Below are 16,007 nucleotides of genomic sequence, written 5' to 3' on the forward strand. Positions count from 1 at the left end.
CGATCTCGTTAACGATATTGTTGTGTGACTGGACCTTAAATGTTTCCCATCAGATTGCTTCAGTCTATGAAGAGGAGGGGACGGAGGAAGCAAAGAAACTGATAACAGAGCTAATAACTTCTACACCTATACAAGTCCTCATAGAAGTCCTCATCAATCCTGCTGCTGTATTTTCCCTGTATATTGTATAGAAGCTATCCTCCCAAACGTACATGAGCTCAAAGAAAAAAACAGCACCAAGCATACAGAGAGGACATGCAGTATACTGGACTATTGACTTATGCACAGTTTATTGAAAGTTTGCATTTAAGAAGTAATGACCTTATTCTTGTTCTCCTGTTCACTCCAGCAGTTCTGAGATGAGTGTGGCCTTCCTTCTTTCTGAGTGTGGTTACTTTTTACCCTTGCCTGTAGAGGAGGAGCTTCACTGGTGCTCAAGGGCAGCACAGACTTATCTCAACTAAGAGCCTAGATCCTCAGGCTACATACAGTCACACACAGCGTTTTTGCGGATCTATTCTTTGCAGTGAAATGCAGTGACTCCGGGCGTTCCAGCAAAGGCAATGGGTTTCAAGATAGGACATTCAGACACATCGTGTTGTGAGGATCCTCACACAGAATGAGCAGTCAGTTTGTGGCGTTTTTCTAATTGCTTTTGCTATTGAAAACATTATCTATGAGCTCAGAAACCTTTCAGGTGATGCGGTTTTTTAAAAAGCTGATCTGATTTTGCAGCTTAAAAACGTATCCTCAAAAAACGCAGCAAAACCGCTGTGTGAATGTAGCCTTAGACCAGGAATAGAACAGCCATTTATAGGACATTTCATAACTTTCCCAAATTCCTTTGAAAAAATATTCATCACATTCTGCATTGCACTACTGTCCCCAATTTATTATATATTTTAGGAGTCGGTCTATTTTATTCCGACTCCACCAAAAGGAACACCGACTCCACAGCCCTGGTATATACCCCATGTCCAGTGCACGCCCCGACCACCGCCGCGGTGTATGTACCCCATGCCCAGTGCACGCCCCGATCCTCCGTCCCGGTGTATATGTGACGCCCCTGGACTATCAGGTCATCACAGGGTATTGCACAATCTGCCCTCCCGTGCCGTATCCACCTCCTTCTTGGTTATGGGTCCCTAACTACATGGTGTTGCCTACATCAGCTAATCAAATCCTAGATACACCCTGCACCACACCCACAAGACACACCAGTGGATGGCCTGAGTGGAATAGTCGCCCACCTGGGGGGTTGGGGAGGGGAGGTCAAGGGTGTCAGTAGGAAGAGAGTCGAGTCTGATGAGTGAAAGTGAGAGGAGGTCAGGAGCAGGGCTCCTGGGAAGCAATCTAGGTGGCAGACGGTGGTCTGGGCCTAGAGCAGCTGGACCCCCGGTCGCAGAGGATCATGACAAGGGGAACAGATCTGTCGAGGAGGACAGCCAGCGGCCTTGCACCATCACCGGGCTGGGATCAAGGCACAACGGGGTACGTGGACCCTAGGTCGGGGAGTAGCTTCAGGCAACCCGATAATTACCCGAGGCGAACGGAGTCTTCAAGAGCCGTTCCCACCCGCTCCAAAATCGGGGTACTAGCGCAACGAGGGTGATAGGACTTTCCACTCAAAGTGGGCCAGAAAATCCCAAGCGTGAACCCTGAGAGCAAGCTCCCACACTTGGCTATAGTGGGGAGCCGGACCCGGCAGGTTTCATACTACCGGGACCAACAAAGAAGTAAACTTAGTGCCAGGAGGCAGGTCACGGATCACCAGGTAGGACCATTGGGGACTGGACCCGAACTAAGCTCCCCTCAGCAGCAGCGGTGTCCAGAACTTTGGTTTATCTAGTTGTCAGCTTTATGGACTGAGTACGCAAGTGACCCTTTTGCATCCAGCGGCACTCCCCTTCAATCACCGAGCCCTGGGGCATCCACCATACACATGGAGAGTCACAACACCTGGCTGCCCCATTCCATCACCCCCGGGTACTCCCAGCTGCAGCGGTGGTATTCAATTACCATATACCACGGGTGGCATCACAAACTCTTAATACATCCCCTGTAAATACCCCCTTCATTTGAGAGGCTGCACGACCTCCGGGTCCGGAGACCCTCAAGCCACCGCGGAACCGGATCCGAGCAGCCCGGCTGCTGGCACTTGGGTGGCACATATATACCCCATACCCAGTACACACCTCGATCCTTTGCCATGTTACATGCCCCCTGGCCCCCTGTGAGGAGTGCTTTCACCTCTAATCACCCATTTCTCTCTCTTTCTCCACAGACCTACATCGGGGACATCCTGATCGCAGTTAACCCTTTGCAGATGCTGCCTCTCTATGGACCGGAGGTGACTTATCATTGTCTCTACTTTGAGCTTCATCTAGAAATGTCCTGGCCCCTGTGTAAATATATAACCCCAGAGCACTTGAGAGGCAGTGCACCTCCCACCAGGCCTTCTCTTCTGCTGCATGTGGCGAGTGGGGGGCAGCACCTTGATGGATGTATTAGCAGAATAGTGAATGCAGCTCTGGAGGATAAGATGCCATGTAGCAGCAGAATAGTGACTGCAGCTCTGGGAGTGACTGAGAAGACATGATATAACAGAATGGTGAGTGCAACTCTGGAGGATAAGACACAATGTACAGCAGAATAGTGACTGCAGCTCTGGAGGATAAGATGCCATGTAACAGCAGAATGGTGACTGCAGCTTTGGAGGTGACTGGAGAATAAGACATGATGTAACAGCAGAATAGTGACTGCAGCTCTGGAGGATAAGATGCCACGTAGCAGCAGAATAGGGACTGCAGCTTTGGAGGTGACTGGAGAATAAGACATGATGTAACAGCAGAATAGTGACTGCAGCTCTGGGAGTGACTGAGGGGAAGACATAATATAACAGAATAGTGAGTGCAGCTCTGGAGGAGACTGGGGGATAAGACACAATGTACAGCAGAATAGTGACTACAGCCCTGGAGGATAAGACATTATGTAACAGCAGAATAGTGACTGCAGCTCTGCAGGTGACTGGAGGATAAGACATGATGTAACCGCAGAATAGTGAGTGCTGCTCTGGAGGACAGGAGTGATGTTTGTCTTGCAGTAGCAGAGGCATAAGCTGCTGTGGTTGGATGATTATTGGTAGAGATGAGCGAGCCTGAGGTTCGCGGTTCGGGTTCGGAAACCGTCCTTAAAAACCCCCCAGAGTTTTCGGCTTCCAAGTTCCAGTGAGTTACGAGAGTAAACCACTGAAGCGAGAAGCGCTGTGCTTGGGTACACTTGGTACTTTGGTACACTCTTTGCTCAGCCCTGTGTGAGCCGCGTGCAGTGTGTGATTGGCGCACATTGGGGGTAAAATCAGCGTGATCAGGTGCAGTATGCACAAACAAAATAAATCTAATATGTAAGTGTGTGTGTGTGTGTGTGTGTGTCCGCTAAAGAAATCCGCAACGTCGCATGTGACTCGGGGAACGTCATAGAGTATGTTTTGAGGGGAAAATTTAACCCTGCCCTTTTAGTTTTTCGACAAAAAACCTGCCTCTATTAAAGTCAACGGAGCTGGGAGCTACAAGTCATTAATACATACCTCCCAACATTTAAAGATGAGAAAGAGGCACGCCCCTAACCACACCCATTTTGCAATCTGACACGCCCACATCCAATCCTTTTCAGCACTGCTGATCACATTGTATAAGGCTGCGTGCCCACGATCAGTATTTGCAGCATTTTGGATGTAGCGTGTTTTTGCTGTGTCCAAAACGCTGCGTTGTACAGTACAAGCACAGTGGAGGGATTTCTAGAAATCCCGTGCCCACTGTGCTTGTTTTTTCTGCAGCAAACACTGACCTGCGGAGCGTCTTTCCAGACTGCAGCGTATCAATTGTTTGCTGCAGTTGCATGCGTCCTCCGTAGGGAGAACACAGCAGGAGACCACAGCGCACTGAACCCTGATTGTGGGCACAGGCAGCTGCGTTCTCCTGCGGAGGAGACGTGCAGCCCCGCAGGTCAGGACCTGCTGCCTCCAGGACACAGTGAGTCCTGATCGTGGGCACAGGCATAGGCACATATACGGTACATATTTGAAGACAAATTCCCTAAAATACATATAAACAGACAAATCTATACACAGTCATCTGCACTGACATACATAGATATATACATCATACATTTACAGACATTGGAGGTAATAATATGGGGAAGCCGGCAGCAGCAGCACTCACCTACCCCGCTTGTCTCTATCCAGCTCCTCCTCGGCATGTGATCACATGGCATCACTTTAACAGACCTAGCCACGCACAGTACACACTGACACCGCTGTGTATGTATCACAAGGGAGGATGGGGGTTTATATACTAATATATAAAATCCCCATCCTCCCTTGTGATACATACATGGCATATATATATATATATATATATATATATATATATATATATATATATACACACACACATATACACTGTATATATATATATATATATATATATATATATATATACATACAGCACAGGAGGGGCTGGGGGCTACAGTATATACAGCACAGGAGGGGCTGGGTGCTACAGTATATACAGCACAGGAGGGGCTGGGGGCTACAGTATATACAGCACAGGAGGGGCTGGGGGCTACAGTATATACAGCAGAGGAGGGGCTGGGGGCTACAGTATATACAGCACAGGAGGGGCTGGGGGCTACAGTATATACAGCACAGGAGGGGCTGGGGGCTACAGTATATACAACACAGGAGGGGATGGGAGCTACAGTATATACAGCACAGGAGGGGCTGGGGGCTACAGTATATACAGCACAGGAGGGGCTGGGGGCTACCGTATAGTCAGCACAGGAGGGGCTGGGGGCATAGACAGTACTTGAGGGGCATACATATTAGGCCTGTTTCAGATGTCAGTGATTCTGGTATGTATGTGCTACTTTTTATACGTACCAGAATCACTGACCTATGCAGACCCATCATAATCAATGGGTCTGCACACACATCAGTGATTTTTCACTGACCGTGTCTCCGTGCGGCGTACATGCATATCCGTGAATACCGCACAGAAACATGTCCAGTTTTTTTCTGGCATCACTGATGTCCCACAGACCACACTATGGTGTGATCCGTGAAACACGTACCAGAAAAACATGGACATTTAAAATAAAAAGCTTTTTCAACTCCCCTTCTCCAGCGATGCTGAGTTCGGCAGCTGCTCTCTGCTTCTTCCTGCCCGGCTCATTATGGCATGCATATTCATTTATGCAGCCAGAGCCAACCCGGAAGTAGCTGCAGAGGTGAGAGAGCGGTGGCTGGATGCTGAATCGCGGAACTCTTCAGCACCACGGAGAGCAGGAGCGGGGGCAGGTGAGTATATGTTCATGTGCAATCACGGAGTACGGATCACGTATCATGGATTGCACATGGACAACCACTGTGTACCGTGAATCACGGAGTATGAAGGGACATATGCGTGTTTAACACGTCAGTGAAGAACGTCTGTGTTTTTCACTGAGGGGCATACACGTTACTAAGGGGTATACACATTACTGGGGGAAATAAACTTTACTGTGGGGCATACAAATTACTGGTAGCATAGATATTACTAAGGAGCATATAGCTCTGGTGTTGGGGCTTATACAGCTCTGGGGGCACATACAGCTCCGATGGGGGGGATGGAGGCATACAAATTTGGTGTGGGGGCTGGGGGGCACACAGATCTGGTGGGGGGGTGGTTGGAGGCATATAGCTATGGTGAGGAGGGGGCTGCTGGGGCATACAGATCTGGTGAGGGGGGGCTGGGATACATATCTGGTGGGAGGGGCCTGGAGGCATACAGAGCTGGGGGGCATATAGATCTGGTGGGGGGGCTGGGGGGCATACAAATCTGGTGTGGGGGCTAAGGGGCATACAGATCTGGTGAGGGGGGGCTGGGGCATACAGCTCTGGGTAGGTGGGGGGGGGGTCACATACAGTGTTTCTTGGTGTTGCATCTCCTCTTCCTCCAGTCTCTTCATCTATGGACATGTGTCGCCCTGGGCAAGCCAGGGGACACAGGTCACACACCACTACACCCCACACTCCAGGTAGGCACATCACAGCTAACCAGAAATCCTTGTTGCCTTCCTCCAGGAGTCTGATGATGCACACCAGGGGGTGGGCCAGGCGGTTGGCTCCGCCCACCGAGGAGCTCACAACTCTGGAGGCGGGAAAACCAGGCAGATTAGCCCAGGCAGGGCTTGAGTGCAGATAGAGTTTGGAGGAGGAAGTAGAAGGAGTGGAGGAGTAGTCTAGACAGGGCGAAAGTAAACAGCAAAGTGAGAGTGAAAGTAGAAAAGTGGAAAAGGAGGAAAGCAAGCGAAGTGACAGAAGAGAAAGAAAGCCTGAAGGGTCCAGCTTTGTGTAGGGCCAGATCAGCAAGGTCAGCAACGGCGGTGACTGTCTGGAGGGGGACCGTTTGGAAGTTCCTGGAAGGACCCCGTTGGCTGTGTGCCCGGTGGTCTGGAGCAGTGTTCCGAAGGACAGTCAGCACCAGGGCAGGGGCCTCTCGGACCCCGGCAAGGCTAGGAGTCGCCAAATTTGCCGAATCCGTCAGTGACGGGGACGCAGATCCCCCAACAACCAAGTCCCGATTGAAGGCAACAGCCCAACCTGAAGCAGAGAGACACCGCCACCGCCACGGCACCAGTTTTCTCAGGGCCAGCGCCTGCGGGCAAAGTGTAGAGCTCCTCCGGCCCAGATTGCAGTCGGGGAGCGGGTAACCGGAGGGAATCCACCGCTACCACAAGTCAAACATAGGTGCAAGGAAGAGGGACATCACCGTCACCTACCGGGAGTGCAGGTGCAGCCGTCTGTGGGACCGTCCTACCAGCCGTTTGGTTTACCGTACAAACTGTGTCCATGTCTCAGGCTGAGTGAGTACCACAGTGCCGCAAGGCACAGCGCTGCCCCCGCGTCCCTGCGCCCACCAGGCCCCGCACCTCACGAACCATCACCGGGCCCCGGGATCACCAACCCCTACCCACGGAGGGGCAACACAACACCTGGCTGCTCCGCAACACCATCCCCGGGAGCCCCATACTGAGCAGCGGTGGTGCAATCACCACAACCGTGGGTGGCGTCACGGACAATAATCATCCCCACACCCAACAAACCCCTTTTCACTCACGGGCGAGGAGTGTCGCTCGAGAAACCCCGGGATCCGGCCCACAGCTCGAGCCATCACTGAGCAGCTGCCGGACCCGAGCAGAAGGGGTGAGCGTAGTGTGCCCGACACCCACCTCCCCGCCCGCGACAGACAGAGCTCAGCATGTTGCTCGGTAGCTCCGCCCACAGATGAATGTCCGTAGACAAGCAGCTCAACTGAGAGCAGTGAGTGCACGCTGAGCTGCAGGTGCCGATTTAAAGCGCCGGCAGCCAGGGAATAGTGGCACCACAGAGCCAGAGCAGTGAAGCAGCGCTCGGCTCTGCTCATGTGCATTAGGAGGGGGAGAAAGTCAGATGGGGAGAGAGCGGGTGGGCGGAGCCACAGGACAAAAGCCTCACGATCGTGACACCGGGACACTCGCTGAAATCCGGTACAGTCCCGCTGTATCCGGGATGGTTAGGAGGTATGTATACAGCATGTTAGAATCTATATATATAATTGCCTTATTCTGTCTGTCTGTCTGTCATGCTCCAAAATTGTGTCACGGTGACAGTGTCACCGTGACATGTCCTTACGGTGACACAAAGCTGATTGGCCGCTGGGTTCGCCATGGCCCCGCCCCCCCACACGGATTGGCCTCTCGCCCCGGCACCCTGCAGGCATTGGCAACTCGCCCACGCCCCGCCCCCCCTCACGCAATAGACGTTAGCTCCCGCCCCCCCCCCCCCCCCCGCATTGCCCGAACTGACACGGTCACGGAGCCACGAATCCCAGGTGAGTACTGTACTCCCCCCCCCCCCCCCTTTCCCCCCTCCCCAACGGGAGCCCACATCAGCGTACGCCGCCGCCGTATGCTGGTGTGGGCTCCCGTGCGAGCGGGGGACGTGTTGTGCTGGTAACCATGCTTGCATAGTTACCAGTAAATCAAGGTCCTGCAGCGGCGCGACTTCCACACGCACAAACATAACAGCACACACACACGCATACACACACACATCAGATCGCACTCACTCTCACAAACACCTCACACACACCTCACACACACCTCACACACACATCGCATCCACATACTCACAGCATCCGGCGATATCGCTTGCTTCTCGGCCTCGATACTGTGCTGTTGTGATCTTCCAGGACCTGACGGAGGATCACATGGCCAGAGGCATGTGGTATGTCCGGATGTTGTGAGTATCAGCGCGTATGTGCGATATCGTCAGTGTCTGTGAGTGGATGCGATCGGGTGTGTGTGAGTGGATGCGATCGGGTGTGTGTGAGTGGATGCGATCGGGTGTGTGTGAGTGGATGCGATCGGGTGTGTGTGAGTGGATGCGATCGGGTGTGTGTGAGTGGATGCGATCGGGTGTGTGTGAGTGGATGCGAGGGGCTGAGGCTGGGGACAGAGGGGCTGAGGCTGGGGACAGAGAGGGGCTGAGGCTGGGGACAGAGAGGGGCTGAGGCTGGGGACAGAGAGGGGCTGAGGCTGGGGACAGAGAGGGGCTGAGGCTGGGGACAGAGAGGGGCTGAGGCTGGGGACAGAGAGGGGCTGAGGCTGGGGACAGAGAGGGGCTGAGGCTGGGGACAGAGAGGGGCTGAGGCTGGGGACAGAGAGGGGCTGAGGCTGGGGACAGAGAGGGGCTGAGGCTGGGGACAGAGAGGGGCTGAGGCTGGGGACAGAGAGGGGCTGATGCTGCGGGTAGAGAGGCTGATGCTGGTGCAGCATGGGGGATGGATTACAATGGGGGGTGCGCAGCATGGGGGATAGAGCACGTTTGGGAGTGCGCAGCATGGGGAATGGAGCACGTTTGGGAGTGCGCAGCATGGCGGATGGAGCACGTTTGGGAGTTAGCAGCATGGCGGATGGAGCACGTTTGGGAGTGCGCAGCATGGCGGATGGAGCACGTTTGGGAGTGCGCAGCATGGCGGATGGAGCACGTTTGGGAGTGCGCAGCATGGCGGATGGAGCACGTTTGGGAGTGCGCAGCATTGCGGATGGAGCACGTTTGGGAGTGCGCAGCATGGCGGATGGAGCACGTTTGGGAGTGCGCAGCATGGCGGATGGAGCACGTTTGGGAGTGCGCAGCATTGCGGATGGAGCACGTTTGGGAGTGCGCAGCATGGCGGATGGAGCACGTTTGGGAGTGCGCAGCATGGCGGATGGAGCACGTTTGGGAGTGCGCAGCATGGCGGATGGAGCACGTTTGGGAGTGCGCAGCATGGCGGATGGAGCACGTTTGGGAGTGCGCAGCATGGCGGATGGAGCACGTTTGGGAGTGCGCAGCATGGCGGATGGAGCACGTTTGGGAGTGCGCAGCATGGCGGATGGAGCACGTTTGGGAGTGCGCAGCCTGGCGGATGGAGCACGTTTGGGAGTGCGCAGCATGGCGGATGGTGCACGTTTGGGAGTGCGCAGCATGGCGGATGGTGCACGTTTGGGAGTGCGCAGCATGGCGGATGGTGCACGTTTGGGAGTGCGCAGCATGGCGGATGGAGCACGTTTGGGAGTGCGCAGCATGGCGGATGGAGCACGTTTGGGAGTGCGCAGCATGGCGGATGGAGCACGTTTGGGAGTGCGAAGCATGGCGGATGGAGCACGTTTGGGAGTGCGCAGCCTGGCGGATGGAGCACGTTTGGGAGTGCGCAGCCTGGCGGATGGTGCACGTTTGGGAGTGCGCAGCATGGCGGATGGTGCACGTTTGGGAGTGCGCAGCATGGCGGATGGTGCACGTTTGGGAGTGCGCAGCATGGCGGATGGAGCACGATGGGAAGTGCGCAGCATGGGAGATGGAGCACGATGGGGAGTGCGCTGCATGGGGGATGGAGCACGATGGGAAGTGCACAACACACCACACACACACACACACGCACTGCACAACACACCACACACACACACACACACACTGGGAACCACAAACAACTGCCCTACACAGACACCTACACACACAGACAACGCTGCACACACACAACACCCAACACACAAACACCGCGGCACACACAAATATACGCACATACCGCACAACACACACATTGCACAAAACATACCTCCCCCCAAAACACACCACACACACACAAACCGCGCAACACACAACGCTACAGACACACAGCGCTCCACAAACAACGCAACACACATACAACACCGCTCTCACCCCCGTCACACCCAGACAACACCCAGAACATGTACAGCGCCTACACAAACACTTGGTAACTACACACAACAACATCTATATATATATAACAAAAATCATACATGAACTACACAATACGTAAATTCTAGAATACCCGATGCGTAGAATCGGGCCACCTTCTAGTGTGTATATAAGAGTCCACTGGTGGTGGCCGCAGCTTATAGGCCCCAAATCTGGTGACAGGTTCCCTTTAAAGTGAACCTGTGAGGTGCAATATGCACTCAGAGCCAGGAGCAGTTCTGGCTGAATATTGCTAATCCCTGCCTAACTGTCATTGTATACGATAGCATAGATAAAGAGATCATTAGAAAAAGTATTCCTAAAGATCTTATATCTTATGCTAATGAGCAGGGGACTAGTCACAAGGGCGTTACTTCACTTGGCTAGTCGGCTCACATAGCATGTTAGCATGTTATTACGCCCCTGTGTGAGTACTCACACGCTATGTGAGCCGACTAGCCAAGTGAAGTAACGCCCTTGGGACTAGTCCCCGCGCTAATTAGCATAAGATATAAGATCTTTAAAAATACTTTTTCTATAGATGCCTTTATCTATGCTAGCGTATACAGGGACAGTTAGGCAGGGAATAGCAATATGTACCCAGAACGGCTCCTGGCTCTGAGTGCAGATTGCACTTGACAAGTTCCCTTTAAAGGGAACCTGTCAGCAGAAATTTAGCAAAAAAAAAATAAGATTCCCCTCTGCAGCTCGTGGGCTGCATTCTGGAAAGGTTCCTGTTGCTATTGTGCCCCCTTTGAGACCTAAAAAAATACTTTATGAAGTCTTACCTTTTTGTATGCAAATCTGTTTTTATGGTCATGGGGGTGGGCTGTCTGGCGTCCGTTATTCCCCCTCCTGCCGCTGTACGCCGTCCCCCATTGCTCATTTCCATACATGAGGACGCCTTCCTCATGTAACTGTCCTCCCGAAGTTTTGCGCATGCCCAGTGCCACTCTCGCGGGACTGAGCACTGTTCAAAGTGTGAACGCTTTTGAGGTGATTGCGCAGGCGCGAGATTATGGGCAGCGCAGTGATTGTCATCAGCAGCGTCATCCAAGTACCCGCCCATAATCTCGTGCCTGCGCTTCTCACTCTGCCTCCACCGTTATGCGCAAGCACTGGCCATATGAACCACGTTACCTATTACCGCAGGCGCAAGATTATGGGCGGCGCTGTGATTGTCATCAGCAAAGTCATCCAAGTACCCGCCCATAATCTCGTGCAAGCGGTAATAGGTAACATGGTTCATATGGCCAGTGCTTGCGCATAACAGTGGAGGCAGAGTGAGAAGCGCGGGCACGAGATTATGGGCGGGTACTTGGATGACGCTGCTAATGACAATCACAGCGCCGCCCATAATCTCGTGCCCACGGTAATAGGTAACATGGCTCATATGGCCAGCGCTTGCGCATAACAGTGGAGTCAGAGGGAAAAGTGCGGGCACGAGATTATGGGCGGGTACTTGGATAACGCTGCTGATGACAATCTCAGCGCCGCCCATAATCTCGTGCCCACGGTAAAAGGTAACATGGTTCATATGGCCAGTGCTTGCGCATAACAGTGGAGTCAGAGGGAAAAGTGCGGGCACGAGATTATGGGCGGGTACTTGGATGACTTTGCTGATGACAATCACAGCGCCGCCCATAATCTCGTGCCCACGGTAATAGGTAACATGGTTCATATGGCCAGTGCTTGCGCATAACAGTGGAGTCAGAGGGAGAAGCGCGGGCACGAGATTATGGGCAGGTACTTGGATGACTTTGCTGATGACAATCACAGCGCCGCCCATAATCTCGCACCTGCGCAATCACCTCAAAAGCGTTCACACTTTGCACAGTGCTCAGTCCCGCGAGAGTGGCACTGGGCATGCGCAAAACTTCGGGAGGACAGTTACATGAGGAGGGCGTCCTCATGTATGGAAATGAGCAATGGGGGACTGCGTAAAGCGGCAGGAGGGGGAATAATGGACGCCAGACAGCCCGCCTCCGTGACCATAAAAAAACATTTGGATACAAAAAGGTAAGACTTCATAAAGTACTTTTTTAGGTTTCAAAGGGGGCACAATAACAATAGGAACTTTTCTAGAATGCAGCCCAGGAGCTGCAGAGGGGAATCTTTTATTTTTTTTTTTGCTAAATTTCTGCTGACAGTTTCCCTGTAACTGGTAGGGGAGTCAGGATAAAGCAGAGCTGAAGCTGTTGGACAGCTAGGACCCAGCAGCTCCACAGGCAGGAGACCACTGATCGGTAAGCTAATAGAAGCCTGCAGATGTCACTCTGCATAGGTTATTACTGGCCAGTGCTATCTGCAGGAGAGATAAGTGTGATTGCACTTTCTCCTCAGCTTCCTGATTCCCCGTGTGTCTGCAGCAGTGAGAAGCCACACACGGGGAATCAGAGAGAACAGCTGCAGAGAAACACAGGCTTCGGAGCTGGGGATGTCCGCTCTGGGGGGGGGGGTCGGATCTGGTGCAGGGGATCCGCTCCGGGGCTGGGGATGTCCGCTCTGGGGGAGGGGGGGGGGGCGGCTCTGCTGCAGGGGGTGATTCATACCTCAGCAGCAGTCACAGGAGTTTCAAGGTGCGCGCTCGGCTCTGTAATGAATAGAAGGGAGAAACAGCGAGGCGGGGCTACAGTGGGTGGGCGGAGCCACGGGACAAACAGCCTCACGGGCGGGACTCTGGATCAAAGGCTCAAAAGAGGGACTGTCTCGCTGTATCCGGGACGGTTGGGAGGTATGATTAATAGGAGCTGTGACTGGTTGTTATTGGAACAAAGTACATTCATAGTATAAGAAGCTCATGTGTGAGGTACTAAGATATTGGTAGAGACAGAGACTCGCAGGCAGACAGACACAGAGCGGGAAAGAGGCAGACAGAGAGAGACTGAGAGAGAGGGGGAGAGGGAGACACAGAGAGAAGGGTGACACAGAGAGAGAGGGGGAGACACAGAGAGGAAGACAGAGAGAGAGGGGGAGACTCCGCCCATCCTCCCCCGGAAGTGTTCTGTGTATGGCTGGCAGCATGTGGGTGGAGCCTCAAACTGCCCAATTACTGACTTCTACTGAGGTTTGAATCAAGTCGGGGTCACAAACTGAACTTTAAGGTTCGACTGTACCTGCCGAACCGAACTTCCAAAGGTTGTTATCTGTAATTATTGGCCCTTTTGGGCAGAGATTGGGCAGCAGCTCTCGGTGTGACTGTAGCCCCTCTTCTCTCCGCAGGTGTCAGATGTATACAGCTCCCGCACGCTTCGTCTTCTTCCTCCTCATATATTCGCAGTTGCTGATCGCGCCTACAACGAGTTGCAGACGACAACATCCTCCAGGAATCAGTGCATCGTCATAAGGTGGGGGCAGGAGGTAACAGGGGTCTTGGGGGCTGTGGAGGAACTGTACTGTCTGTGGCCATGATATTATAGGGTGGGGGAGGTGTGAGATATCATAGGGGGTGGGGGTGCAGTACAGTCATGGCCAAAAGTTTTGAGAATGGTACAAATATTAATTTTTACAAAGTCTACTGCTTACGTTTTTCTAATGGCAATTTGCATATACTCCAGAATGTCATAAAGAGTGATCACTGTTCAAGAGCAGTTTGGCGCCCAACAATGCCTTTCCAGCATGATGGAGCACCTTGCCATAAAGCAAAGGTGATCACTAAATGGCTCGTAGAACAAAACATAGAGATTTTGGGTCCATGGCCTGGAAACTCCCCAGATCTTAATCCCATTGAGAACTTGTGGGCAATCATCAAGAGACGGGTGGACAAACAAAAACCAACAAATTCTGGCGAAATGCAAGCATTGCTTATGCAACAATGGACAGCTACCAGACAGGATTTAGTCCAGAAGTTGATTGAGAGCATGCCAGGGAGAATTGCAGAGGTCCTGAAGAAGGGTCAACACTGCAAATATTGACTTGCTGCATTAACTCATTCTGTCAATAGAACCTTCTGGTCTCATAATGATTGCAATTATATTTCTGTATGTGATGTAAACATCAGACAAACACAATTAAAAACCAGAGGGCAACAGATCATCGGAAAATATAATTTTGGTGTCATTCTCAAAACGTTTGTCCATGACTGTACACTGAAGGCAGTAGGGTGCAGAGGGATTCAGGCAGTGCATTGTAGAGGGCGCAGTAGAAGTAGGTTACAGCAGAGCTTCAGTGGGCGCAGTATACAGTATACTTGGGGGTGCGCAGTATAGTGGGGGAGGGCACAATATACATTATATTGATCAGTCCCCTCAGTATACAGCACATAGATTTTTTTATATATATCTCATTCCCTCAGTGTACAGCACATTATATATCATTCACCTCAGTATACAGCATATTGTATATATCGGCCACCTCAGTATACAGCATATTATGTATATCGGTCACCTCCGTATACAGCACATTATACAGTGCCTATAAGTAGTATTCAACCCCCTGCAGATTTAGCAGGTTTACACATTCGGAAGTAACTTGGCATTGTGACATTTGGACTGTAGATCAGCCTGGAAGTGTGAAATGCAGCAATAAAGAATGTTTTCTTTTTTTATTTTTTTTTTTAAATTGTGAAAAGTTTCTTCAGAGGTCATTTATTATTCAACCCCTCAATCCACCAGAATTCTGTTTGGTTCCCCTAAAGTATTAAGAAGTATTTCAGGCACAAAGAACAATGAGCTTCACATGTTTGGATTAATTATCTATTTTTCCAGCCTTTTCTGACTAATTAAGACCCTCCCCAAACTTGTGAACAGCACTCATACTTGGTCAACATGGGAAAGACAAAGGAGCATTCCAAGGCCATCAGAGACAAGATCGTGGAGGGTCACAAGGCTGGCAAGGGGTACAAAACCCTTTCCAAGGAGTTGGGCCTACCTGTCTCCACTGTTGGGAGCATCATCCGGAAGTGGAAGGCTTATGGAACTACTGTTAGCCTTCCACGGCCTGGACAGCCTTTGAAAGTTCCCACCCGTGCCGAGGCCAGGCTTGTCCGAAGAGTCAAGGCTAACCCAAGGACAACAAGGAAAGAGCTCCGGGAAGATCTCATGGCAGTGGGGACATTGGTTTCAGTCAATACCATAAGTAACGTACTCCACCGCAATGGTCTCCGTTCCAGACGAGCCCGTAAGGTACCTTTACTTTCAAAGCGTCATGTCAAGGCTCGTCTACAGTTTGCTCATGATCACTTGGAGGACTCTGAGACAGACTGGTTCAAGGTTCTCTGGTCTGATGAGACCAAGATCGAGATCTTTGGTGCCAACCACACACGTGACGTTTGGAGACTGGATGGCACTGCATATGACCCCAAGAATACCATCCCTACAGTCAAGCATGGTGGTGGCAGCATCATGCTGTGGGGCTGTTTCTCAGCCAAGGGGCCTGGCCATCTGGTCCGCATCCATGGGAAGATGGATAGCACGGCCTACCTGGAGATTTTGGCCAAGAACCTCCGCTCCTCCATCTAGGATCTTAAGATGGGTCGTCATTTCATCTTCCAACAAGACAACGACCCAAAGCACACAGCCAAGAAAACCAAGGCCTGGTTCAAGAGGGAAAAAATCAAGGTGTTGCAGTGGCCTAGTCAGTCTCCTGACCTTAACCCAATTGAAAACTTGTGGAAGGAGCTCAAGATTAAAGTCCACATGAGACACCCAAAGAACCTAGATAACTTGGAGAAGATCTGCATGGAGGAGTG

The 16,007-nt window shown here is 52.0% G+C and overlaps 1 protein-coding gene across 1 annotated transcript in view; it reads left to right on the forward strand.

The window, feature by feature from the left end:
- LOC142303032 (myosin-IIIb-like) overlaps window positions 1-16,007 on the forward strand; it is a 73,345-nt gene that overhangs the window by 14,591 nt on the left and 42,747 nt on the right. Inside the window, exons 2-3 of the mRNA XM_075344135.1 lie at window positions 2,285-2,350; window positions 13,541-13,665. Of these exons, the coding sequence (XP_075200250.1) occupies window positions 2,285-2,350; window positions 13,541-13,665 (191 nt within the window). The remainder of the gene's footprint in view (window positions 1-2,284; window positions 2,351-13,540; window positions 13,666-16,007) is intronic.

Source organism: Anomaloglossus baeobatrachus, chromosome 1, assembly GCF_048569485.1.
Source record: "Anomaloglossus baeobatrachus isolate aAnoBae1 chromosome 1, aAnoBae1.hap1, whole genome shotgun sequence".
Classification (NCBI taxonomy): Eukaryota; Metazoa; Chordata; class Amphibia; order Anura; family Aromobatidae; genus Anomaloglossus; species Anomaloglossus baeobatrachus.